The sequence below is a fragment of the Danio aesculapii genome, chromosome 25 (assembly GCF_903798145.1).
Source record: "Danio aesculapii chromosome 25, fDanAes4.1, whole genome shotgun sequence".
NCBI lineage: Eukaryota > Metazoa > Chordata > Actinopteri > Cypriniformes > Danionidae > Danio > Danio aesculapii.
The window spans coordinates 6,300,757-6,328,469 of record NC_079459.1 but is presented as its reverse complement, the minus strand read 5'-3'; the positions used below and the strand labels follow the sequence as shown (position 1 = coordinate 6,328,469).

The 27,713-nt window shown below is 32.9% G+C and overlaps 2 protein-coding genes across 4 annotated transcripts; both read left to right on the top strand.

Moving 5' to 3' along the window:
* The first annotated feature begins 1,109 nt into the window (after positions 1-1,109).
* tnni2a.3 (troponin I type 2a (skeletal, fast), tandem duplicate 3) lies at positions 1,110-10,717 on the top strand. The gene is made up of 7 exons (XM_056451489.1): positions 1,110-1,183; positions 2,619-2,650; positions 2,751-2,787; positions 3,899-4,027; positions 5,671-5,760; positions 5,870-6,046; positions 10,422-10,717. Exons 2-7 carry the CDS (start codon positions 2,643-2,645, stop codon positions 10,509-10,511), a joined length of 531 nt encoding a protein of 176 aa, XP_056307464.1. The 5' UTR covers positions 1,110-1,183; positions 2,619-2,642; the 3' UTR covers positions 10,512-10,717.
* A 1,461-nt stretch (positions 10,718-12,178) lies between these two features.
* Positions 12,179-21,469, top strand: tnni2a.4 (troponin I type 2a (skeletal, fast), tandem duplicate 4). Of its 3 annotated transcripts, none has more exons than XM_056451484.1 (7): positions 12,179-12,261; positions 13,495-13,527; positions 16,350-16,386; positions 16,483-16,611; positions 18,169-18,258; positions 18,346-18,522; positions 21,275-21,469. In XM_056451484.1, the coding sequence occupies exons 2-7, from the start codon at positions 13,520-13,522 to the stop codon at positions 21,362-21,364; spliced, it is 531 nt and encodes a 176-aa protein (XP_056307459.1). In that variant the 5' UTR covers positions 12,179-12,261; positions 13,495-13,519; the 3' UTR covers positions 21,365-21,469. The 3 variants fall into 3 exon arrangements, with proteins under 3 accessions (XP_056307459.1, XP_056307460.1, XP_056307458.1); XM_056451485.1 differs by having other exon boundaries at positions 12,191-12,262; positions 13,498-13,527; XM_056451483.1 differs by lacking the exons at positions 12,179-12,261; positions 13,495-13,527 and having other exon boundaries at positions 16,321-16,386.
* The last annotated feature ends 6,244 nt before the right edge of the window (positions 21,470-27,713 follow it).

Genomic DNA, 27,713 nt, shown 5'->3' with positions numbered 1-27,713 from the left:
TTCCACATGGGAGTTCGGTGCTCTACCAAGGAGGTAAAGACCATGGCCTCTAGCATCTGTCGCTAGAGCACCTTTAGAGGTCACAGGAGTAAGGTTTACCTGCACAGCACTTCACTAGCTGGCCTCAGTTACACTAACAAGGCATTTTCATCTTCAAAACTGCTGCTCATTGGATAATTTTTCTTTTTCAGACCATTTTCTGTAAACCCTGGAGATGGCTTTGTGTCAAAATCAGAGAAGATCAAGATACTCAGACCAATCAAGAACCAAACCAAATCTTTCTCCTTTTTGATGCTTGGTTTGAACTTCAGATCATCTTAACCACATCTACACTGCATTAAGATTTTGAAATGTGATCGGCTGGTTAACTACAATGAAGAGACCGGTAAGAGACCTGCAGTTTATGCACTATAACCTTCTGCTGAACATGTTATTATTATGAGAAAAATAAATGTTTCTTAGCTGGAAATAACATTATTTACGGTTGACATGGATTAAAGTACTAGTAGCATTTCTATGACCAGCTCAAGTCTAATGAGTGTCTGAAAATAGTGCGCTTCCAACTTAACCACTGTGCAAGTATATTGTAAATGATCTTATGTTTATAAGTCAGCATTGCTGACTTTGTAATCTAGAGGATCATCTTATGTCAAAGCAGGGGGAGCACCTTTCTGAAGCACAATAAATAATTAAAGGTTTAAGAAACTGGATCACTTCATTGGTGAACGTTGATCAGTGTTTTCCAAAATAAAAAATAACACTGAAAGTTTTTTTTAGTTATAACCATAAAAGGAACAGCAAATGTAACAAACACAAAAACAAGTGTCATCCTCTAACCCTTGCATGTTAATCGATCTATTTGACACCAGGACGACTCCTGGCAGCTCCTAACTGATTCTGTTCATCATCCGCCGTGACCTAATTTTTCTTGTTAATGTAATTAAACCAACATCTGGAAATTTTGTTATTACTCTATTTTAAGCTGTGTAGTTGGCAGACATCAGAAGTGGATATTTCAAGGGGCTGGCAAACCGACTGTGTTTAGTACCTTACCATAAAGAGTGGAGACGTCTGATGATGCCAGGCTTATATACCGTACTCAACCGCAGCTCTTCTGCTAGTGGTCTGTTTCCCTCAGACATTCTTTCAGGACTGCACTGCTGCTGCTGACTTTCTCGTTTAGGTGAGGAGAATGCCTACGTTTTATACATTCACTCTACTTTGTCTCCTCAGAAGATGCTCAATTTTTTTGTGTGGATTTTGTTGATGTGGAAAATACACTTTTTACTTTTAGCTTTTTGTTCGTTTTATTCGGGATAACATCTCTGTAGCAATTTCAGAGTGATATATATTAATGATCGATTATAATACATTCTGTCTGGAACTATTAAAAAACTACACAATAATATAAAGCATTTCACTTTAAAGAGAGTGATTGTTTTAGCATACTTTTAGAGTATTATTTAATCTGCTGAGTTATGATAATTGATGATCTCGCAATGCATGCTTGACAGGCAAAATGAGATGAGCTTGGGACAAAAACGTCATAATAAATCACTGCACGACGTGCCATTCAGGTGGTGACAGAACTGTATTTGTAATGTGTGTATTGTTTATAGCATTAATGCATTGTGAATGCCCATTCAGATACCTCTGTTGACCCAGGCATACTGTAGCATGTGTTATAAATGTGTGAGACATCCGAATGCAGCAAAATATGATCTCTGAGATTTATACAGCTGTCTGCGGGCAGGGTTTCAGATTGGATGTATTGTTGGCATCTGCATAGATTATTCCAGAAGCAGGGAGACTGAGATACTAGATATCAGAGAGGGGGTGTTGGGGGAGAAGTTTGCACCCTATGGTTGAGGATCATATGGATAGACTTTCAAAAACGCAACCATTTGCTGGCTTCAAATTAGGAATATAGTCTACTGGGCAAAATTATTATCCAACTTGTAAAATTTTTATATATTTAAAATATTTAACTACTGATATTTAATGGGGAAAGGAACATTTTACAGCATTTTTATAATGTTTTTTCATTTTTTTTTTTCTGGAGAAAGTCCAGTTGTTTTAGTTTGGCTGGATTAAATGGAGTTATTTTTTTAAACTATTTTTTAGGTCAATATTATTAGCCCCCTTACGAAATGTTTATTTGTTTGATTGTCCACAGAACAAATTACTGTTGTCCAGTAATTTGTCTAATTAATCTAATTTGTTTAATTAACTTATTATTTACCTAATTAGGTTAACTAAACAAGTTAGGTTAAATAGACAAGCCTTTAAATTGCCCTTTAAGCTGAATACTAGGATCTTGCAAAATACCAAAAAAATTATGTGGTGTCATCATGGTTAGGACAGATGAGTTAGTTATTAGAAATTAATTATTAAAACTAATATTTTTAAAAATGTGTTAAAAAATCTCCATTAAAAGCATACTTTTAATATTTTTTAAAAAATTCTAATTTTAAAGGATGGCTAATCATTTTGACTTTAACTGTATATTAACTTTGTATTAATGCCATTATTACTTTTAATTTTAAAAAGTAACCATAAAAGTTGTTTAATCTTCAGTGTATCAACATTAGATTTCTTTATTTTTTTGCTCTGTACAGGAGTGAAGAAAACAGGTCGCCAAGATGTCTGAGTGAGTATACGAATATGCATAATTTATATTAAAAGTCATTGAAAAAAGTGAGTCTGTTCTTGTTTTACTAAACTGTAATTACTTCACTATCCTATTACAGAAAAAAGATGACATCGAGCCGTAGGCACCATCTCAAGGTACAGTAGAAGATAATGCTTTTTATATTATGTTATATAATATGAGATAATTATTAAAAAACCCTTAAAATCATTTTGGACCTTTTCATAATATAATATAATATAATATAATATAATATAATATAATATAATATAATATAATATAATATAATATAATATAATATAATATAATATAATATAATATAATATGCTGCACTGAGGCTCAGTGGTTAGCACTGTTGCCTCTCAGCAAGAAGGTTGCTGGTTTGAGTCTCAGCTGGACCAGATGGCGTTTCTGTGTGGAGTTTGCATGTTCTCTCTCTGTTCAAGTGGATTTCCTCCAGGTGCTCCGGTTTTCCCCACAGTCCAAAGACATGCACTATAGGTGAATTGAATAAACTAAATCGGCCATAGAGTATGTGTTGAATGAGTGTGTATGGATGTTTCCCAGTGATGGGTTGCAGCTGGAAGGGCATTCGCTATGTAAAACAAATGCTGGATAAGTTGGTGGTTCATTTCGCATGTCCCTGATTATTAAAGGGACAAAGCTGAAAAGAACAATATTATATTAGACCTAAATGCATTTAAAGGGACAGTTCACGCAGAAATGAAAATTGACTTTATTTACTCACTCTCAAGTGGTTCCAAACTGGTTTCCAGTCACATGCCGGTTGGAGTTTCTTTCTTTTGTTGAACACAAAAACAGATGTTTTAAGGAATGTAACTGCTAAGAATGAAACTGGCAACCACTGATCCATAGTAGAAAGAACAGCTACTATGAAAATAAGTGGTAACTGGTTTCAAACATTTTTCAAAATATCTTCATATGTGTTCAACAAAAGAAAGAAACCCAAACAAGTAACAGATATATTCCTTTTGTGTGAACTATTACTTTAAATCTTGAGTTGTTTAAAAAAAACCATTAGGACTTTTTCTCAAGTGGTAGGAATTAAAGAAACGAGAAAAAACCCTTGTTTTAAATGGAAATACATTGACAAAGGAAAGAAGGTTTAGGTAAAGAAGGTATTGTCTGTTGTCTGACCACGGCAGTTTTCATCATCATTTGTATATAGATATGAGCACAATATTTTAATGCTGTGATGGTGAATACAACTCTCATATTGTCCCACAGAGTTTGGTGTTGAGCATCACAAAAGGCCTTCTGGAGAAGGAGGTTGTTGACACCGCTGCAGCTAAAGAGGCTTACATGTCAGAAAACTGCGCTCCTCTTTCCATGCCCTCCTCTACACAGGATCTGCAGGTCTGCTGCTTCAGAAATACACTAAACATCATTTTACATTCGGTTATTGGAAATGTATGTTCTTTAAATTTTGGCTGAAAAATGTTAAATAATATTAATTATAATAATAAATATTGTCACTAATATTTCATTTTATTTCAGCCACATTTTCGCTTTTTGAATATAAAATAAAAAATGAAAAAGCAACTTTTAAAAGACCAATTATATATATATATATATATATATATATATATATATATATATATATATATATATATATATATATATATATATATATATATATATATATATATATATATATATTTTTTTTTTTTTTTTTTTTTTTTTTTTTTAAACAGTTTTTTACCTAACTTTTATTTGATTAAAGATAATAACAATATAAGCATAGCATTTATGTAAAACAGTAACTGAAAACAACAGCAACAACAACATTAATAATTAATAAATAACATTTAATAATTAATAAATAACAATTAATAATTAATAATAAGGATAATACATATTTTTACTTTATGTTTACTTTTTTTTCAGCCATATTTTCCCTTTTTAGAAATAAAATAAAAACTAAAACATTTTTTTAAAAAGCAAAGAAATAAACTAAATATTTATGAATAAATAATTATTTCAGACTGGAATTAACATTTGTGCCTTTTATTTTTAAATGTTTAATGTGTTTTTATAGACTATTTATTTGTTTATAACAATATAAGTATAGCATTTATTTAAAATAGTAATTGATAATAATGAATAAACTATTAAATAAAAAAATAACGATAGATAGATAAATGGAACAAGCTAAGAAAACTTGAATAAAGAACAAAGAGCAAACTTAAAGACAAACCATGAAAGAAGATAAAAAAAAATGCTGATTTCTTATAAATACAATAACTACCAACTAAATTTTCTGAAAATATAAAAAAGTAAGTTTGAATTAGTGCTCAGTTCTGTTGGAAAATGTCAGTTTATTTATTTCAATCATTGTTAAAAAAAAGAGCATATGTTGAGTTAGGGTTAGTTAGTTAGTATTATTAAGCTATCTGGTGCTTGATGTTTAAACCAACTTGTCTTGCTTGGGCTTTATGTAAATGAAAAGTTCATCTATGTACTTATATTATAGAAATATGGCTTTTAATAGTAATATAATTATGATATTAAAATAACATTATATTATAGTATTTGTGTGTTTATGTTAGTACCATGGCATTGGAAAATAACTAAAATATATGTAGGTTTTGCTAAAACATTAAATATATGTATATGTGTATAACATTATATAAATAGCTCAGCATAAATGAGTACACGCCAATTTAAAGCTGAAGACTTGTATGCATAGGTAATCTATTTTGGTGCATTTGAACAAAACAGGTTTATAATAATTTTAATAATTAAAATAATACAATTTATAATATTTAAAATAATATTTTAGTTGCTAAACATCTTATATCTTTACTTTCTAAACAGAGAGTTAATACATATACATTCATGCAAAATGCAAAACAACTTAAACAAACTGCACATTTTCAACTAAATTCCCTAAATTTCCACATATATGTGTTAAGTGGTTATACTGCATACTATTAAAAACTTTTTAGCAAAAGATGGTTAGAAAATAGAGATTTACACTTTCTAAAATCATCGTTTAGGAACTTTGTAAGAAACTTCACCAGCAAATCGACAAGGTTGATGAGGAGAGATATGACTTGGAGTCTAAAGTAGGCAAAGCAGCTAAAGAGGTAAATTCTGACAACAAATATATATGCTCAAACTTACATTACTGATAATTTCTGTTGAAACTGTTTATTAGGATGTCCAATTCTTGATTTAAGCGTGATGTGTCTATAGATTGAGGATCTGAAGATCAAGGTGGTCGACCTGCAGGGCAAGTTCAAGAAGCCTGCGCTGAAGAAAGTGCGTTTGTCAGCCGATCAGATGCTTCAGGCTCTGCTGGGCTCCAAACACAAGGTGTCTCTGGATCTGAGAGCGAACCTGAAACAAGTCAAGAAAGAAGTCAAAGAGGAGGTGAGTGAAATAAGAGACTGCTATGAATATAAAAGATTTACTGAAGACACCCACTAAATTATCATACACTGTTATTTGCAAAATAAGAGCAAGACAGTGGCTCGGTGGTTAGCACTGTCACCTCACAGCAAGAAGGTCGCTGGTTCGAGTCCCATCTCAGCCAGTTTTTTTTTTCTGTGTGGAGTTTGCATGTTCTCCACATGTTGGTGTGGGTTTCCTCTGGGTTCTCCGGTTTCCCCCACTGTCCAAAGACTTGCGCCATATGTGAATTGAATAAGCTAAATTGGCCATAGTGTGTGTGAATGTGAGAGTGTATTGGTGTTTCCCAGTACTGGGTTGCAGCTGGAAGGGGATCCGCTGTGTAAAACATATGCTGGATAAGTTGGCGGTTCGATTGACATCATGCTGTGACCCCTGATAAATAAAGGCACTAAGCCAAAGGAAAATAAATTAATGAATAAATGAAGTTTGCAAAAGGTCTTGACAGAAATAAAAAAGAATTGTGATGATAAAAGATGATAGTGTAGGCCAAATATACTAAGTTAAGTCTTTATACTTTGTCACTATCCTTGTTTTATTTTGCAAATCTAAAATAAACATTAAATATATCAAATAAATTGTAAATTGATGTACTTTATTCTCTATATTATTTATTTTTGTAGTTGTAATTTAGCAACAATCCTGCCAATCTGTAACCAAAGAAAAGAAAACAGCAGCATAATGAGCCACACCTCAAGAGCCATTGCACCAAACAAAACATCCTTGCACTAATCCTAGCCATTATCATTCATAAAATCTCAATTTGGTAGAGGAAAATAGTACATGCAACAATATAAATATAATTGATACAATATGTGAACCTTTAATAAATGGACCTATTATACAAAAATCACTTTTATAAAGGGTTTAAACACAGTTGTGAGGCAACAGTTTATGAATTTATCCAGTCTCTAATGGTAAAAATGTAATAATAATTGTTTTAATAATCACACTTTATAAAAAACAGTCTGTAGAAACACTTTGATCAACATTCTCCCTTTGTAGATGTCATCAGAGGGGGGAAAGCCCCGTCCATTAGTGACTATATCTCCCCTTATTGGCATAAACAGCCCTGAGTGATAAGCAGCCATTTTGAATCTGCTGCTGATGCTAATATATAATTTGTAGCCCCTCCCTCTTTTCAAACTTTCAATCTCATTTGAATTTAAAGCGACAGTCCCCAAAATGGCTCAATTTGGATCAAAGCCTAAAAGGGGCCATTTCAAAGAGTTATAAAGCATTATTTGTGTGGTGTTTAGAGCTGAAACCTCACATACACACTCTAGGGACATCAGAGCCTTACTGTGCATTCACAACTAAGGTGGCGAGAGCGTCAAAGTAGCCGGAAGTCATTCATTTTCAATGGGAGCTGGCGGCGAGGACGTCTTCGCCGGTGTGGGTATCGAAGAGAGTTTTGAAATCAAGTCAACTTTATGGTAATGATCTATGACACGGTTTGGCGGCAAGCAATCGGAAAGTCCACCGCTTGAGAGGAGTCCAGAGAACACAGCCCTGTGAACTTTGGTTCCGACCACAGTTGTTCCCAAGGGTTTTACTATTGTATTCGCCGGATTTCCAATTATTTACGATGTTTTCTTACAGGGACTTAAGTAGAAAAAGTTACTGGTGAGTTACTGATGTGCAATAATATTAGATATGTTTTTTTTATGGGAATCTTATGCTAACTAAAGACAGTACAATACAGTATTGCTGCTTCAGAATATTTCAGACATACATGTATGGACATTGTATATACAGTAGTCCATATATATAGTGGAGCAAAGCCACACCACACGCAACAACTGGATCTTCCGTAGTAAAATGAATTTGATAAAAGGTGCGCAAGATTTTACACTAGAAAGCACTTTTTTTTAAGTGGGAATGTTAGCGATTTGCTGATACGCTGCAACGGCTCCTTTAAATATGAGATCAATGTAGTCAGGGCCGGATTAACCAATGGGCATTATGGGTACAGGCCCAGGGGCCCTTGCACACTTGGGGCCCTTGCGAGGGGAGAAAAAAATGCAGAATTTGGAGTTTCTATTTAGGCTAAGTGCAAATAGCGCACCTCGTGGGAATAAACTAGTTAAGCGATTCTTGCCTATCACCGTTTGATTGACAGAGACAACATAACTAAAGAGCGCAACAAACAGCAGCGCGAGTGGCGTCGCTCGTAAAGCATAGGGCAACATCTTTTGACGCAATCGATCATGAATCCGGTTTGAATCCAGTGTTTGATGAACACGTTCTTCTTCCCGCCACCCCCCCCCCCCCCACTACATATCAGATTTTGCCTTCTCTTCATCACGAGGAAATCAAGTAGGAATCTTTAACAATTTAAGTGTGTGTATTATAGAGCACTCAGATTCATAGAACTGGATTGGAAAGGTGTTACATCAAAATCATATGCATTATAAGTTTGTAGAAGTTATATATTAAAATACCCTTAAATATACAATTTTTGGTAATGCTAATATATTATTGAAATCCATGAATTTTCACTAGTTATATTAGTATTTTTTTCAAAGTGTGCTTTAAATGCTTTAAAATTAAGTTAAATCTTTGTAGACTAAAAAATATATATGTACTGTATTTCATTTATTTAAAAAAATGCAGGCAATACATTATAGATTCATTTTATTTAAAAAATATTATTTTAACTTATTTTCTAATTCACCTATAGGGGTGCGGCCAGGTAGAACAGGAAATTGTGGAAATTGTACAGGAAATTGTGCCCAGGGGTCTCTGAATTCTTAATCCAGGCCTGAATGTAGTAAATTTGGCGCTCTTGTCGCCAGAGCTGTGAAAGCAGACAGCATTGTCGCCTGGGCGAACTTGGACACTCTCACCACCTTCGATGTGAACGCACAGTTATTTTACATCTCGTAACAAGGGGCATAATATAGGTTTCCTTTAACCTGCGAAATAATCAAAACAATAACTTGCAGCTTAAAATTAGCCCAATTCCACTGCAAACAAAAAACGTGGACTTGGCAACCCTAAAGCGCATATATCTAAAGTATCAAAAACTGATAAGATAATGTTAAGATAACTTATCTAAACCTTGGTAAATGACCACAGAATATTAATTAATATAGATGATTAAATGATAAAGATAATGAATGGCTCGCTTGTTTCATCTTTTACAAAAATATGTTACGCAGAGTAATCGTTGAATCTTTTTCATACTACAGGGCTGTTGAATGCTTGATTCTGATTGGCTGATGAACATTCAATGGTTATTTTTAGATAAACGTAAAGACAAAGTAGTTCCAGAGACAGTAGGTCTTGACCACATTACAGTATCACTATGATTACACTTATTTCAAATCACTTCACAGCCTAAAACAGATTAAAAATAAATAAATTAGATACGTAAGGAGGGGTTTGGTGGGGTTGACACACCTAAATTAACTCTTGATCACCTCTGAAGTATATCAAAACAAGATGTATGGGGGGGAGGCAAAAATAGTTTTCTCTGATTTGTATTTTAAATAATAATGTTAATAATAAAAATAATTAAAATAATAATGATAATAAAGTAATAGGCAGCATGGTGGCGCAGTGGGTAGCACAATCGCCTCACAGCAAGAAGGTCGCTGGTTCAAGCCCTGGCTGACTTTCGCATGGGTTTCCTCTGGGTGCTCCAGTTTCCCCCACAAGTCCAAACACATGTGGTATAGGTGAATTGGATAAGCTAAATTGTCCATAGAGTATGTGTGTGAATGAGAATGTATGGGTGTTTCCCAGTGATGGGTTGCAGTTGAAAGGGCATCAGCTGCGTATATAGATTCATAAAGGGACTAAGCCGAAAATAAAATGAATGATTGAATAAAAATAATAGATAATATATAGATTTTACCACCCCTATAGCTGCTCATACCATGGTGAATGTATAATGACACCAACAGCCCATAGATTTGGGAAAGATACTAATTCAACTCACTGAAACCGGTAGATGTACACCAACGATAGACATTGTAAGTGTTAAAAAGACGCTTTTCTAGTAAAATGGTTTGTATCTAGATATAACCTAAACGTAAAGTCAAATTTGACGCAGTTTTTATAGTTTAGTCAAAAGTAAACCCTGAAATAGCTATTCAGACGTTACTGTAGGGCAGAATACACTAAAAATCCTTCAAAACACAGAACACTTCAGTATAACCAGAATAAGAGGAAAAATTCATAACACACATTTATTGTTAACATTAATAATGTTAACATTAACATTATTGTTAACATTGTTAACAACTTCACGTTTTGTGTTTGACCCATGTTTAAATGTTGGTTTGTGTTTCACTGTTTCTTCACACTCAATCCCTTTTCCACAACGCAGGCTGCAGATGTCGGCGACTGGCGTAAGAACATTGAGGACAAGGCTGGCATGGGTGGCAGAAAGAAGATGTTTGAGGGTGATACTGCCTAAATTCCTGGACATTTCTTTAATTAGTTGATGTAGGAGTTCAACAGAGCTGCGCATTCACTGATCTTTTTTTAAATTTTGCAATAGTTTTGTCTTCTCTGCTTTCAGTGCCTCAGATAAGCATTTGTTTTATGCAGCATGTATATCCTGAAAAAGAACTGTGTGTCATCAAAGAGCCACTACCATTAAATCAATGCTTTTGAGGAAAATCTCTTATCGATTTTTTTTTATTAATTAATTAATTACATTTGTTGGGGGTTTAATCAATTTTCATGTTTTAATTAATTAATTAATTGGTTCTTTGACTGCCTTCCAGTCTATTAATTTGTCTAATTAAATGTTACTGAATTAATATATTTAAATAAATATTTGATTAACAATGTAATAAAATTTTCGTAAAACATAATTGATCATTTAAAATTGTGGATTTAATTAATTCAAATTTAAGTTAATTTTATTTAATTTTATTTTATTAAATTTTAATTTAATTAAAGTTGATAAAAATGTATTTAATTAAATTTAATTCAAATTTAATTTAATTTAATTTAATTTAATTCTAATTTAATTTAATTAAAGTTTAATAAAAAATTATTTTGCTTAGTTAAAATTTAATTTAATTAAAGTTCAATGAAAATTATTTAATTTAGTTTAATAAAAATTTTATTTAATTAAAATTTAATAAAAAATATTTAATTTAGTTTAATTCAAATTTAATTTAATTGAACTTTATTTTATTTTATTTTCACTTAGTTTAATTTTAATTAATTTTAATTTAACTTAATTTAACTCAAATTTAATTCAATTTAATCTGAATTTGATTTAATTTAACTCAGATTTAATTTAAGTTAGTTTTATTAAATTAAATTTTATTTTATTCAAATTTAATTTAATTGTTTTAATTTAATTTTGTTTAATTTAATTTAATTTAATTTGTTTAATTTAATTTAATCTAATTTAATTTTAATTATTTTAATTTAATTGATTTAAACTAAATGTAGTTTATTTTAATTCTAATTTAATTTAAATTTAAGTTAATTTATTAAATTAAATAAAATTTTATTTTATACATATTTAATTTATTTTTTATTTTATTTTGTTTAATTAAAATTGTATTTAATTTAAGTACATTTTATTTTATTTTATTTTATTGAATTTAATTGAATTTGTTTAATTTAATGGCAATTTTATAGACATCAAAGCAAGGTCACCTTACAAAATACATAAATAAACATTAAACATTACATACATACAAACATCATAAATAAATAAAGCCATAAATACAAAAAAAGCTTATATAATACAGTCATATACATCATTTACATATGATTGAATTACTAGAATACTAAAACAATGGATTCAATAAATTAATTCAAATGTAATGAACGTGTTTTTCCCCACATAACATCTGGAAGAGAAATGCTCTATGGTAAGTAATATTTGCTCTTTATCCCTCTGCTTTGTTTGATCTGATGTGTATCCTGGTGTGTAAACCTTTGCTGCATTTTCAGCGCACACAAATACGTCTTGAAGGAAGGGAAATTTATGAGTCTTGCCGAGGAAGGACTCGGGATATTTCAGGAGCTCAACAGTCTATTGGTCTGGACTGGAATCCACTTCCATAAAGAGGACTCTTGAGATCTGCTGAGCCATCAGAGCACAACATATATATCCTATTTAATTTTTCTCTCTCTGGGGCTCACCAGTCTTTCCAGTTCTTCTTCCACGTGTGTCCTGCCCTCTTCTTCTCTCATAGGTGAGCGTCAATCCACAACTCTCTCTAGATCTGTGTATAAAGACACGTCTGTGGGTGTAAACACAGATGCTACATATCTTGTGCTATTTACTGTTGTTTATTTTTCTTCAGACATATTTCCTTAATATTCATGAGCAGATAAAATAAGTTAAGTGTGCTTTTAAGCTAAATGACATATTACATTTCAACTGCTGTTATCTTTATTTTAGAGAGTAGTTTGTTTATTTTGTGTTTGCTAATTGAAATAGAAACAATTTCTTAAATATTCTGTTCTAATCTGCTCTAATTGATATGCATCAGAGAGGAACTACAGCTCATTTAAATATTTTAATTATTCTAAATCTGTTCCAATTGATTACATTCAGCTGTTCATTAATATTCATGAGTAGAATGAGCAGTATGCTGTTTATTTAAGTTATTAATAACCTAAAAGGGCTTTATTAAGAGAAAAGTATATAAAACTATTATCTAGTATTTAATGAATTTACTGAAACTGAAAATATATATTGAAATATTATATTTTAATCAACTCTAATTGATAGCTGTGTTGAAACATTGTTCATTAATATTCATGAGCATATAGAATATGTTGTTTTTTTAAAGAGCTATGAAGGACACATATGCTTTGCTATTGAAATATACAAAAGAATCAAAGCTTTGTGTATTTTTAATGATAATATGAATTTTAATGTATGCATTGAAAAGAAATTATATTGAAATTTTAACCACACTTCATTATTTTAGCATTGTTTCATGAAAATGAAAATTAGATTAATGTAAAATTATATTCTATTAAGAAAGCGCACTATAAAAAAAAATATTTTTCACCTGAGAAATTACATTAATTTAAATATTCAATTGCTGTAATCAATTTCATAAAATTAATCAAATATGCTAATGATCGCAACTTTAAATTGACGAGTATATATATTCACAAAAAATATAATAATGAAATCCTCCGTTCTTTACTTGAATGTGTGTGATGGCCTCTGAATAGAGCGGCTGAACTCTGGTATCATGTTTAATGACCTCTGGACTGGTACTTGAAAAGTCAAGTGTCAGATGAACATCTCAAACTTTTGGGCTAAAGTTAGACTCCCTGAAGGCGTCCCTCTTTTAATTTATTACCGCTTCTGTTTAAAACGATGTGAAAGTGCTTGTCCTGAATTAGCTGATTAACTCAACTGCCTAGTGAGTTCTAAATGACTAAAAACTGATTTCTGTATATTTCAGGGTGTGAACGCACTGAACCGCCAAGATGTCAGAGTAAGTATTATGATGTTTTGTAATGTGTTTTTATTAGTTTGACTGAGCATGTTTGTTTTTAATAGCATTTGAATAGATTTGCACCAGCAAGGATGAAGCTTTTTTTGTAGATTAAATCTACTTTATGTAATAATTCTTTTCCACCAAACTTTGAATCCTGTTTTAAAATAAGAAGCCTTAAAACCGTCAGCTTAATCTCAGATTTAATTCTGCAATAAATCTGGCATAACTATAATCTTGCTGCTCCATCAGATGTCAGTTTCAGCTAAGGTTTTAACCTATTATTGAGGAGGTTTAAACTGTAAACAAAAGATTACTTAAAAGAATTAGGAAATCTTTGTAACTGGGAACTCTTAAGTTGACTGTAACTCTTAAGTTGCACACTCAAAAAATGATGCTTGATGTTTGATGACTTAATTAAAATAAACTGAAACAACACAATTTTTTTGGAACAACTTAATTGTTTTATGTTCAATCCACTAGCTAATAAGTTAACTTAAATCCTTTATGTTGTGCCAACACAAATCAATTGTATGGAACCCAGCATTTTTTTTACAGTGTACACTGTAAAAGGTGATTAGTTACTTAAAGCGAGTAAACCAATTGCCTTAAAAGCAACAAGTTGACTACAAAAAATAATGTAAGTAAACCCATTGTAACTTGGAACTGTTGAGCTGACTTAATTTTTATAATTATGCTTATTGTACTCACTTGTTTAAGTCAATTAATCCTTTTTTTTACAGTGTCAGACTATTTTTGTAATTACTGTAATTATTACAGTATTACATATTTGGTGCTTCAGAAAGTCTATAAAATCTACAATTATAGCCTGTATTGAATTTAGTAGACACACTAGAGTCTGGAAGAGCAGATTTATTTTAGTTACTGTCATTTTGCTAGATACAGAAAAGCTCAACGCAATCTCACGGCAATTCGTAACTTTTTGATTTAGTGGCTAATTCGTACGAATTCGTACAATCTAATTCGTTCAATTTAGTACGATTTTCTCATCCGCCAATGATGGTTGGGTTTAGGGGTGGGGTTAGGTGCCACGCCTCCTTTTTAAAATCGTACAATTTCGTACGACTGAACTCCACTAATAGCCACTAAACTGTCAAAACGTAAAATACTTACGTTTTCTCGTGAGATCAGGCTGAAAAGCTGGGGGGAAAAACAACAACAAATATGATAAATGTGTATTGGAAAAAGTGATTAGTTTACTTTTATTTTAAAAAAGTAAACTCGATTTGCATAATAATAAAAATTAAGTCAGCTTAACAATCCCAAGTTACAATGGGTTTACTTTATTTTGGTAAAGTTGTTTCTTTTAAGGCAGTTGGTTTACTCGCTTTAAGTAACTAATCACTTTTTACAGTGTATGCACATTGATCATTTACTTAATAATTTGAAATCCTCAGGCTTACGCACTTATTTAAGTAAAGCCAATCAATCAAATTAAAAGCAATGGGTTTGCTTACTTTTTTTAAAGTAAAGTCAACTAATTTGTCAATTTTTTTATTTACAGTTTAATGGATTCCCAATTTATTTATTTTTTTGAGTATACCATTAGCTCTTGCCAGATATATTTTTACTTGTTCATTCTCATGTTTTTGGTCCCCATTTCTATGATTATTATCCCAAATGCTCCCAACCATAGTGTTATTTTTTTCAATTAAGTTTAAATTACACTTTCTTTTAACCCAACAGATGGGTTTGTCCATGTTTGACCCAACATTCACTCAATAAAGGATTTTTGCTGCTTGTTCAAACAACTTATTTAAAATCAGCTGAAACATCACAATTCTTTAAGTTTTTTTGGCTCGGTTTGTTTTGGGACTACATGAAGGAATAGGGTACATGCAGGAGGCTTTTAATTTTTAGTAACCATGTTAAAGGGCTTCTGCTGAACTGTACGTTGTTACAAAATTGCCGCATTTAAGGTCTGTTTTTTTAAAAATCAGTGATCCTTACTGCCTGATTGATAAACGCCATAAACTGGGTCTCTGAATGTACAATAGTACCTGGATGCAGCCTTTATGATGCAAGCTGAGATTGCATCACTCAGCGATGCAATGTCAGACACAATGCACTTAATTGGAACCAGTGACGTCACTGTGAGAGGTAGAGTAAGGGGTGGGGTTAGGTGAGCTCATTAAAATGCATTGGTATAGCTCAGATTGCACTGCACCAGGTCTGCATCCATACCCCTCTCAGAATGTACAAGAAGCACTGGATTAAATTACATTTTTCAATGCCATGTCTTCAAAATATGAAAATTTATTTTACTCTGCAGTGTTTTCAATGGAGTTTCTGCACTATGTTGATCCTGATGGCGTGTGCATATACAGTAGATGGCTTTTCATCTCATTTTACACTTGAACAACTAAATTAATGCTTAAGTCTATTTAACTGATTGTATTTTAATCACATTACAACATCAATACTTTAAAGAGACCATATAAAATCAAGTAGTTTATCAGTAGGGGGAAAACACTAGCTGTGCATATTGTTTGGAACCCTGCATTTTCACGGTGTTGGACTGGTTTACAACAGCCCAGTGTTTTTGTGAAGTGTAGTTTTAGTTTAACTGAATTGAATCAAAATCAAATGTTAATGTATTTATTGCAGATTTATTATCTGATTTATTCCTAATCAAAATTAAATGGAGCAGCACAACTCAATTTAAAATAAAGCCCACATCAGCAAGTTCTTGATTAGCTCTATACGTATAATCCTTATTGGTGCAACCCAGCATGAGTGTGTAAGTGTGTAAGTACAGAGCTTCATTTGTGAACTCATGGTGAACTCATGTTCATGAACAGAAAAAAGATGACCTCCAGCCGTAGGCATCATTTGAAGGTAAGACAGTTTTACTGTAATTTTACAAATCATGCATTTTTAACGTACAGTATAGCCAAGTGTACTAATTGTTTGATGTGTTTTGTGCGTCCTCAGAGCCTGGTGCTCTCCATTGCCTTCAATCTGCTGGATGCTGAAGCCAAGCAGCACGTAACTGATAAAGAGTCTCACATGAGCGAAAACTGCCCTGCTCTTGATCTGCCTGGATCTGTGCAGGAGCTGCAGGTGGGCATGCAATCATATCCTTTTTGTTAATAATAATATTATTATTAATAATAATAATAATAATAATAATAATAATAACAATGTTGATAATAATAATAATAATAATAATAATAATAATAATAATAATAATAATAACAATAATAATAATGATAATAATGATAATAATAATAATTAAAAAAATAAATAAATAATAATAATAATAATGATAAAAATAATGATAATAATAATAATGACGATGATAATAATAATAATGATAATAATAATAATAATAATAATAATAATAATAATAATAATAATAATAATAATAATAATAATAATAATACTGCTACTACTACCACTAATAATAATAATGATAACAATAATAATAATGATAATGATAATAATAATGATAATAATAATAATAACAACCATAATATTAATAATAACAATAATAATAATAATAATAATAATAATATTATTATTATTAATAATAATAATGACAATGATGATGATGATGATGATAATTATAATAATAATAATATTAATAATAATAATAATAATAATAATAATAATGATAATAATAAATAATAATAATAATAATAATAATAATAATGATAATGATATAATAATACTAATAATAAAAATAATAATAATGATGATGAAGATGATGATAATACTAATACTACTACTACTAATAAAATAATAATAATAATAATAATGCAATTAATTTATTAATAAAATAACATGTTTTGGGTGGTATTTAATATTTAATTATATTATTGTATTAGTAAAACTGTATTACATAATCAGTAGGTACTTGTAAAAAAGTAGGTATTTGTAATTAAATTATACCAAATTATTTTAAATGCTTATTATTAATTACAGTAACTTTTTATTGAGTACATCTAAATCCAAAACAAATAATACAATAATACTGCTTTTGTTACTTCATGTTAATGCGTCATAGAGTTCTATGTATTTAGTTTGCAGTAAAGTGCTTGCATTTAATTAATATTTGTAGGCATTTTGATGACTTTACCATAACCTAAATCATATCCTAAAGCTATACCCTAAAACCTAACTCTGTCATAATCTGAACCCTAAACCTAACCTCAACCCTAAATCATTAACAGTAAATATGGGATTTATTATTGAAAGATGAAAGAGTTTGCTTTTACTGGTGGTTTATTAAGCCCACTTACCTGTGTGAGGCACTCTCAATTTGAGTTTCGCGTTATTGTGTTACATTTAGTACTAGTATTTACACATTCAAAGGTGTGCAATTGTTTTCAAGTAATTCTGTATCACTACATTGAATGATTTTAGTATTTCATAGACTACAATAGTCAAAAAAGCCCCAAAACAAAACAAAAAGTCTTTGGATTAGATGCGAAAGTAAAGAGTAGTACTCATAGGAGAAGTTTGAGAACTAAAATCTGACAATGGTCTTGAAACACAACATCTAAACAGTGTGTTTTGGTGTGGTAACCAAATTATACACTGAATTCACTCTGGTCAACTGAATTATTAGAAGCAATGTACGCTTGAGGTCTAATGGGTTTTGTGTTGTACTTCCAGGATTTGTGCAAGAAGCTGCACCAACAGATTGACAAGGTTGATGAGGAGAGATATGACATGGAGGCCAAGGTTGCCAAGGCAGACAAGGAGGTAAAGCCCCGTTTATGTTTCTCCAGGCATGAATTATTATAAATGAATATCTCTGAGCTCCGTTTTGACAGTGTAATGTGTCTCTAGATTGAGGATCTGAAGATCAAGGTGATCGACCTGAAGGGCAAGTTCAAGAAGCCTGCACTGAAGAAAGTGCGCATGTCTGCTGACGCTATGCTTCAGGCTCTGCTGGGCTCCAAACACAAGGTCTCCATGGATTTGAGGGCCAACCTCAAACAAGTCAAGAAGGAGGTCAAAGAGGAGGTGAGATGTCAGATGTTACTTGGCCCTGTTTACACTTGGCATCAAGATGTGTTTTTGATCTGTTCGTAAGCAAATAGAGCTAAACTCACAACGCTTAAAGGACTAATTCACCCAAAAATAAAAATTTAATTACTCTAACTAATTACTCATCCCAACGTCTTTCTAATCATCGGAGAGCTCATCTCAGTTCATGTTCAGAAAACAAATTAAGATATAAGATGAAACCTGAGAGCCCACTCATCTTCCATAGCTGAGATGCACAAACTAGGGCCAAAGTTGGCCCATGGTAACCTTTGATTTGGCCCACCATCCCATCTGAGAAGAGAAGCAGAATAATGGGGATGGTTCAGAGACTGTCATTTCAAATCTAATGTAACTGAAGCTAACTGAAATGAAAGTTTAAATTAAATGTTGTAAATTAATGAGATTATTTGTAAATATACATTCTGTCACTAACAATTCTGTCAGCAAATCAAGGCAAAGGCAGATTCTGCTTGACTAGTGTACTCAGCATTGAACTCCTCTGTGTTAAAAATGTGACTATTTATGTTAATATTGCAATAAGTCATATAAAGTCATTTAAATGCTACACTGCATTAGTTAATATGATTTAAAGTAAGGTTTTCTATTTAATTTGAATTATTAGGAAATAAATTACGAAATTACTCATGGCAACTTAATGTAATATAGCTTAGTATATTTACCTTCGGCCCACTGCTCTCAATAATATTTGGTTTTTGGTGCTTTAACCGAAAAAGTCTGGGCACCCCTGCTCTATAGACAGCAGTGGTTCCTGTCGATTGGCAAGGAAGAGAAGACATTGGTGAACAAAGTCGTTTTTAGTATTTTTAATTGCACAATTTTTAGTGTTCTTAGACTGTTGTATAATTACGATTACTGTTTTGGCAATACTTTTGGTTCCTTTTCTAAACTTTGAATATCTCTGGGCTGTTGCTGTCTCTCAGATTTCATAATTGAAAATATCTTAATTTTTGTTGTGAATATCTATTTTGGGTGGAGTAACCCTTTCAACCCCTTCCAAGAGATTTTTGAAATGTGTTCGAACCATATCTGTCAACCCTCTTGTTTTTCCCGGCATTCTCCCGTATTTTACAGTTCTCTGAAGGCTGGGAATAAACATTAAAGAACCGATCCTCCCTATACACAAACCCATACCGCCAAACCACCAGGGGCTGTTCCTTTCTCTTACATGTAGATCTGTTCAGTGCTTTCATTTTATTTAGGCATGAAAACAATTTGAAATAAATATAAAAACGGCAGGAATCCCTTTCCTTTTTATTACAAGTCTCGTCAACCCCTCCTATGCAATCCTCCAAAAAATAATATAGCAGTGCGTGACTGTCAGCTGACGTGCTCCATAGTGATAAACAGACGCTGTTTCCCAAACAAATTCTGTACACGCGATTTTAAGCGAAATTCTGGGTTTTGAGTGCGTGTTTGAACAGACATACACACATAATTAATAATAATAACATCTAAAGATGTCGATCTTGGTAGGTTTTTTCAAACACGACTAATGTTGTCCTAATAAAAAGTTAGGAAAGCTTTCATTATAACTTTAGATCTGTATTTTTTTATTTAATGTAATCAAACGAAAAATCCAAATAAATGAGATTCATTCATTGCTCCTTAATCAGAATGTGTTAGTTATAGAGTGAAGATTAATGAGATTTGATAACTTGATTCTCTTTCTTTATAATAGCTACTAATTTAATAAGCTTTGCTAATTTATTTGCTGTAAATGTAAACTTTTTTGTAGATAATAATATTTAAACATATTACTGACCTTTTAACTGTTTATTTACAGCTCCAGAAGAACATATTTAGTATTTTTTTAGGGTGGGATGGGGAATATCCCTTATTATGGTGGGCATATCCCTTATTTTCACATCCCAATGTTGACAGGTATGGTTTGAACAGCCACTAAAGACCACTTTGGGGTGCGATGTAGGAGCACACTAGCCTTAAGAGATTTACAATTTGCTGTCTGAAATGGTGTTTGGTTTGAAGCCTAACAAACAAATCAAGACACAAAACAATGAAAGCAAAAGGTAAAGACAATGCAGTCCTGATTCTGAGAGAAACTCTCAGCGTTTGGCGAAGTTTTGTAACTATCAGAGCAGAAGTGACCATATATCCATCTATCGTTCTACTTTTTTCCTTTTACGTTCACATGTAAACTGCATGAGCTTACAGCATTTCACATTAATGGATCGAACGCCCATGCATACACCTGCCCATAGACCTTTCCCTTAAAGAATTGATTGAAAATGAACAGAAGTACAATGAAAGTGTAAATAACATCTTCCTCATCTACTTGTTATCTGATTGGCAAAAAGAAAAGTTCACCCAAAACTGAAAATTGTGTCATAATTTACTCATCTTTGACTTGTTCCAAACCAGTTTTGGTTAGGAAGTTATTTTGAGGAATTTTGGAAACTACTGACCATTGACCATTAGTTTTTCCTACTATGGAAGTCACTGATTACCAGTTTCCAACAATTTTCAATATAACTTCTTTAGTGTTCAACAGAACCAAAAAATCTCAAACTGGTTTTGAACAAGTCAATGGTGAATAAATAATGACAGAATTTTCAGATTTGGTTGAACTATCCCTTTACTATCAGATGTAAACAGGGCCCTTGCTCCCCAAGTTGACTGTATTTGGCCCTTAATTCATCTTCATCAGTGCTCTGCACTCACATGTTATGTTTTTTCTCTCTCTTCACAGTCTGTAGAACAGGTTGGCGACTGGCGTAAGAACATTGAGGATAAGGCTGGTATGGACGGCAGGAAGAAGATGTTTGAGTCCGAGGCTTAAGATGTTTTATGTTTTTTTTCTCATATATATGTCTTCAGATTTCTCTGCCAAACATCTTTCTGTCCTGTAAACCTCCCGTTCCAATAAAAAAGTATTTTCCCTGGACCATTTTGCATATTGTACATTGTCTCAGTGTTAAACAGCATGGCATTAAAGATTAGTGGATACATATATATTTGCCTTTGTGTTTTTGCTAAAGCTCTAAAACTATTAGCAAGAGCATTATTATTCAAAAGGGATTAGAAAGATATTTTGATGCTTTTGAAACAAGTCTCTGCTGATCACCAAAGCTGGATTGATTTGATAAGAACGTGTAACTTTCTGAAATGATATTAAAATTAAAATGTAATTTATTTGTGACATGGCCAAGCATAATTGTATTTATCATTACTCCAGATCATCACATTCCCTCAGAAAGCATTCAGATACACTGTAAAAAGTGATTTACTTGACTTAAAAGAGAGTACAATTTGCATAATTATAAAAATTGTCAGCTTAAAAGGTCCAAGTTACAATGACTTTATTTTTAAGTCAACTTTTTGCCTTTAAAGCAATGTGTTTACTCGCTTTAAGCAGCTAATCACTTTTTACAGTGTATGTTGATGTGCTACTTAATGAACATTTCTTATTATTAATATTGAAAATAATTATGCTGCTTCATATTTTGTGGAAGCTTGAAAAATCATTCAATTCATATTTGTAGCATGAAATCGCTTTGTCGTTTTTAATTTTAATTAATTCTTGCTGAAAAAATATTTTCTGTACAGAAAACTAAATGAAGTTTCACAAACTAATTTCGAGAGGAGCACGTGATGTGATTGACTGCAGCTGGTCACCCATCTACAATCATTACTTAGCCAATCAGATTAATCCAAACTCACTATAAGTAGCCTAGCTAGAACTACTCCCTTACCTTCGTTTTCCGAAGAAACCCCCCATCCACCCTTTCTCCTCCTTTCCTCCTTTACCACGGGGAGCTCTCAAGAACCACCTGATCTCGTACTCCCCTTACATGCTCTATGGACCAGGCGGGAGCCCTGGGCTCAACTATCTCCGAGCTCAGAGTTCTCTCCCGGGACAGCATGCCAAACCTGCTGACATTTGTCAAACAATAAGTGTGAACTCTTGAAACAACTTTTGAATGGTAAAGAAACTAATACAAATACTGACAAAACAGATTTAAAATATGGTTTTGCAATATGTATATGCATTTGATGAGCATCAAAATGTTCCTCAAAGACTTAAAGGAACTTTTATATATATATATCTATAATCTATACTGTACAGTGATAATATCATACGGCAATACTGTTGTACAGCTAATATGAAAGTTACTAAATGGTTGCAGTACCTTAGTCATGTGTTATCCAGTATTTATGTGCTTCTTGTACAGTACCATGGTAATACTGTAGCAAGTTATGTTTAATTTAGCTTTTGTAAACATTTGTTGAGATACTACATACAAAACATTAATAACAAATGTAATATTGACGTCTGAAACTGTTTATTACTGGTGCTACCATGGTAATATGATGGTTTCAGATAATGTCTCACATTGTACTAACTGATAATGAACTATTAAACTATACTAGTTTTACTGTGGGTGTGTTATTACGTCAAAGGTAACACTTTTGATAGTCCATTTCAGTATTAGTAGACTGTCCACTTAATATCTGGTGGTACTACTCCTTCAACAGACATTTAACTGACTAAAAGAAACTTTGCAAGCACATGTCAACTTACACTAACCCTAACTAACCCTAACTAATTCTAATGAGAATTAGTTGGCATTTAAATGCAATGTAACTTAAATTCAACAAACGGACCATCAAAATATAGTGTGACCATTGTGAACTTAAACCATATCCGATCTAAAACTTAATAGTTGAATTTGAAGTGTGAAAATAAAATGTTCACTGTAGTTCCTAATGTTACTACTGTTTCTATGTAATAACTAATACTATGTTATTGGTGTTATGTACTTCTTTGAGTAAAAAATAATCACATTATATTCACCTTATTCTCTGCATACGAGCATGCGCAGCCGTTTGAATCATTTTGGCTCGAAACTTCCGGTCTCATTCACATCCATTCATTTTTTCAGAGGTTAAAAACAGCTCGTAATGCTGCTTTATGTTGCAAACAGATCTTTTCTTTTTATATTATTCTACTTTTTATGTATAGTCATGCAAACACTTGTTTGTAGAGCGAGTAGTTTGACCGTTTTCTGCCGTTTATTATTTCTAGTCATTTCTCCCATAGGCAACTGAATCGGAAGTCCTAAAACAATCGCAAAAACAGGCGCATCTCTGCATTGTAGAATAAGGTCAATAGTGCTTGTTTAATATAAAAACGCATTATGTATATTAGAACATATTAGCTTAGACTTGACCCCGCTGGAACGAATATAATTATATAAGTTTGTAACTTGTAGCTCAAAAACTATTGCTTAAAATAGTCCGAATGTATGGTAGCTGTGGTGTCCGGTAGTGGAAATACGTTGGATCTTTACTGAAACACGGCACTAGAACGTTTTGAACAAAGCAAAATGGATTTATTATTCGTTGGTGGTTTTAGAGCAGCATGGTTCTCTTCACACCATACAATCTCTCCAGATCTCACTGCACCTGCTATAACCCGGCAGCGACCCCCTGTATACAATCAATCACAGGCATTTGTACAGAACAACTCACAATTACAGCTGAACTTGAAAAATAACTACAACAACAGTAGCATTCAGCCTAATGAACAAAATAATACACTTTCTCTTTTCTTTTATTAATTCTTATTTTGGTGACAAACACCACAGTAGCTACATGTCAAAGCAACATAAATAGTACTTTACTTGCAAAAATCTTTGAAAACGTATCTTTTTTTCATGCTACAATTGTATGTCAGTGTCATAATTTATACACACATTAACAAAATTCAGTCCCAAAAGAGTGTGAAATATGGAGAAAAGTTAAAATTGTAACTTTAGAAAACATTTTTGATACTAATAGATACTTTTGCATAAAGTGTTTTTGACACCATACGATTATTATTCGTTAATTTGAAACAACAAGAGAGAGTCCTAAAGCAAGTTTTGTTCCCTTACTAAATGAATTGCCCTTAATATTGTTATGGCTTTTTTTATTCTTCATCTAAGCTGCTCTGACACAATCTACATTGTAAAGGAGTTATAGAAATAAAGATGACTTGACTAAAAGTCTAATATTTATATTTTACAAATAATTCATCTCAATCACCACAGCTGTTCTTCCAAACAAATATACTTGGTCTGACCCTTTCATTTTTCAAAAAAGACAACACGGGACCCCCAGCACTCTCACTACAAGACCCTCAAACATCTCAAGTTTGCACTTTCGCAGCCAGCCCACCAAACATCTCCTGTTTCTGGATCCAGAGCTCTCATCGCCTCCATGTAAGGTCAGGGCTTGTGTGGTCCGTCCATGTTCAGGGTCCCTCTTGGGTTTCTCCAAGGAGCTCAAGTGTTGAACTGACTTGCTAAATATATCTCCTGACCCCAACACAACACATGCAAGAAGATGCCAAACTATGTTGAGGGCACATAATTTCCACGGGCACTTAGACAGACACCCTGAAACTCAAAACGAGGGTTATAACATTTGGGAAATCTGCCATCATGAGATCTGGTGTCCATTGGGAGCCATTTAGGAGATTGTGTTGCAGTTAAAACAAGCTTTTAAATGTTATTAGTATTGTCATCGTTTGTTTTTTAGCCCATCTGGATAATGCATTAGAGTTAAATGCAAACAGTATGAATGGTAAAGGTTTGAAAGTGGTCTTATGACACATTATTAAGTCAGTTATGTCATGGTCTCAGTCACTGTTATGAGAAACAGCTGCCTTTAAGACAGGACTGCTGCATTTACATTTTGAGGATTATCAAGACTCGTTGATGACAGTGTATATACAGTACAATAATGGTACTGTTTTAATAATTATTCTTTGAAGATATTGAAGAAGTCCATGTTTCAACTATAATGATAACACAGAGGTATGGAAGACTGATTCTGATGGTTAAAAAAGTGATTTTTTTTTTAAAACAGTCAAGTCTTATTAAGAAGAATAAATGACACCTTCAAAAAAGCATACCAATAATTAAATTCAATTCATCTTTGGGTGCTTTCACACCTACCTCATTTAGTTCGGTTGAATCGCACTAGAGTTTCTTTTTCCTTTTGGTGCGGTTTGTTTGGGCAGGTGTGAATGTAGAAATCGTACTCTAGTGCGCACCAAAAGCGGACCAAATAAAGCATACTGAGACCTCCTTGAAGAGGTGGTCTCGGTACGCTTTCAAACGAACCCTGGAGGGGATCGTTTGTGGTGAGAATATTCTCCGAACTAAAACAGACCAAACCGCAAAAAGTACTGCGTCTTTTTGGACTAATCCAGCTGCCGTAGGCCGATGCGCTGTGCATTATATAATGTGGAGGACAAATATTCAACCCAGGTTCATTCTGAAACATAGACTGTAAAATATATGGATGTAGCATCCGTGACGTCACCCATAGGTTTCTGAACACTGCAAAAGAAGCTACAAGTAGGCGCGGCCGAACCGTCGCCATTTTGTTCGCGCGTCATCGCACCCACGGCGGGATACCAAACAAGGGCAAAGAGGTGGAGAGTGAGCGGAGCTGCAGACACCTGCTGGCACTTTGCTTAGACCTGGCAGACAGACTTTACTTTGGGAGAAACGCTTGATACTTTATTACCTGCGACTCGTTTGTGTTCTGACCACATGTGCTTGGCTGTACACTATATCAATAAAGTGTTTAGACTTTCAAAAACACTGTAGTCATACATTGAGCCACTAAGCATTGTTCTTATGACGTTTTTCAACAGTAGGAAAAAGCTAATTACTTCCAAAAACTTCAAATATAGTATATTTAATAGTTTATTAGTAAATTATTATTTAATGGTTTATTAGTATATTTAACAAATATAATATGTGTTAGTAAATGCAAGACTATTGGTTGCCGCTTGTTCTGAAAGCATAGTCCCGTGGACGTTTCTGGAGACCGCGAAATATACGTCCCGGGAGGTGTAATTTCCTATATCTGGGAATAAACATGTCTTGAAAATCTAGACTACAAATGGTTCAAAATTCAGCTGCTGTTCTTTTAACAGGTGTTCGTAAACATTTACACTTGTATTAATAAACATATTACTTCTGTGTTCATGTCTTTACATTGGCTTTACATATGCTCTAGAATAGATTTTAAAGGGCTTCTGCTTGTATTTAAATGTTAACACAGCCTCCCTCTCGGGTCTGTTATGTGAATATCATCTAAGTCTGCCAACCAGAGTTTGTTGGTTGTTGCTAAGTTAAAGTTAAAATGTAAGTTTTTTTTTTGTGCTCTATACCTAAACCTTGGAACATGCTACCGATCCACACTATAATTGCACTAACATTAAAAATATATGTAGCCTATGCCTTGTGATGTTGATTGCTTGCATGGTTTACATTTATGTTTTATGAGGCTTTTAGAACATTACAGAAAATATACAAGGTTGCCTGTAGATGTTTTTAATTGTGCTCTAAAAATAAACTGAGGCTTATGTGGTTTATACCAATTCGTTGTTGTTGTTCCTGGTTGCTTCCACTCTGTTATAATACCACTCTACCGCAACAGTTGAGCGTGGAATATTTAGTAGTGATGGAGTTACACCAAATTGGTTTATTTTACAGGTGGCAACCTATCACAGCACCACACTTTTACCCAACATAGGTTCATTCAGAAAAGTAGCCCTAAATACATTTCTGGAGATTGCCAATAATCCAGCCAGAAGTACGTATGGCTGCATTTAGTTTTTAAAATGGCGGTATGATGCTGTTCCTTTTCGCGCTTACCAGCTGAACCTCTGTATGGATGGATTTCTTCCTGTTACCAGATTGTCCAGTAGCTTGCCATGAGCATCAGCGGGCTTGAGCTGCAGAGAGAAGTTGACCACGACAACGGCGTTCGAGTCTGGTGAAGAATGGTTCCATAAAGCAGGTAAGACAAAAACAGAATCCAACAAATAAAATAAACAAGTAAATAACAGGGTGAGAACGTGGTAAAAAATCAGGGCTTTTCTTTTTCTGGATTGCTTTTTAAAACTATAGGTTGACTTTAGGGAAGTGGGTGGGCGGGTCAATCGATGATTTTGAAAACACTGTTGGTTGTGTTTAGGGAAGGAGGATGGTGGGTCAGTCGATCGGTCAGTCAGTCATTCAGTCAGTCGACAGTGGCCTCTGGTGGATTCATGCTAGAACTGCAGGCGCTAATGGCACTCGCGAGAGAAATTTGAGATCTCAAAAAGCACACACAGCTGCCTCTGG

What these genes read in the sequence shown, in the direction of transcription:
- tnni2a.3 (XM_056451489.1), top strand. An exon ending in TAGGCAAAGCAGCTAAAGAG is followed by an intron (nt 5,761 to 5,869) that starts GTAAATTCTGAC and finishes ATGTGTCTATAG; the next exon opens with ATTGAGGATCTGAAGATCAA. An exon ending in AGAAAGAAGTCAAAGAGGAG is followed by an intron (nt 6,047 to 10,421) that starts GTGAGTGAAATA and finishes TCCACAACGCAG; the next exon opens with GCTGCAGATGTCGGCGACTG.
- tnni2a.4 (XM_056451483.1), top strand. Translation starts at nt 16,336, where the DNA reads ATGTTCATGAACAGAAAAAAGATGACCTCCAGCCGTAGGCATCATTTG. An exon ending in GCCGTAGGCATCATTTGAAG is followed by an intron (nt 16,387 to 16,482) that starts GTAAGACAGTTT and finishes GTGCGTCCTCAG; the next exon opens with AGCCTGGTGCTCTCCATTGC. An exon ending in TTGCCAAGGCAGACAAGGAG is followed by an intron (nt 18,259 to 18,345) that starts GTAAAGCCCCGT and finishes ATGTGTCTCTAG; the next exon opens with ATTGAGGATCTGAAGATCAA.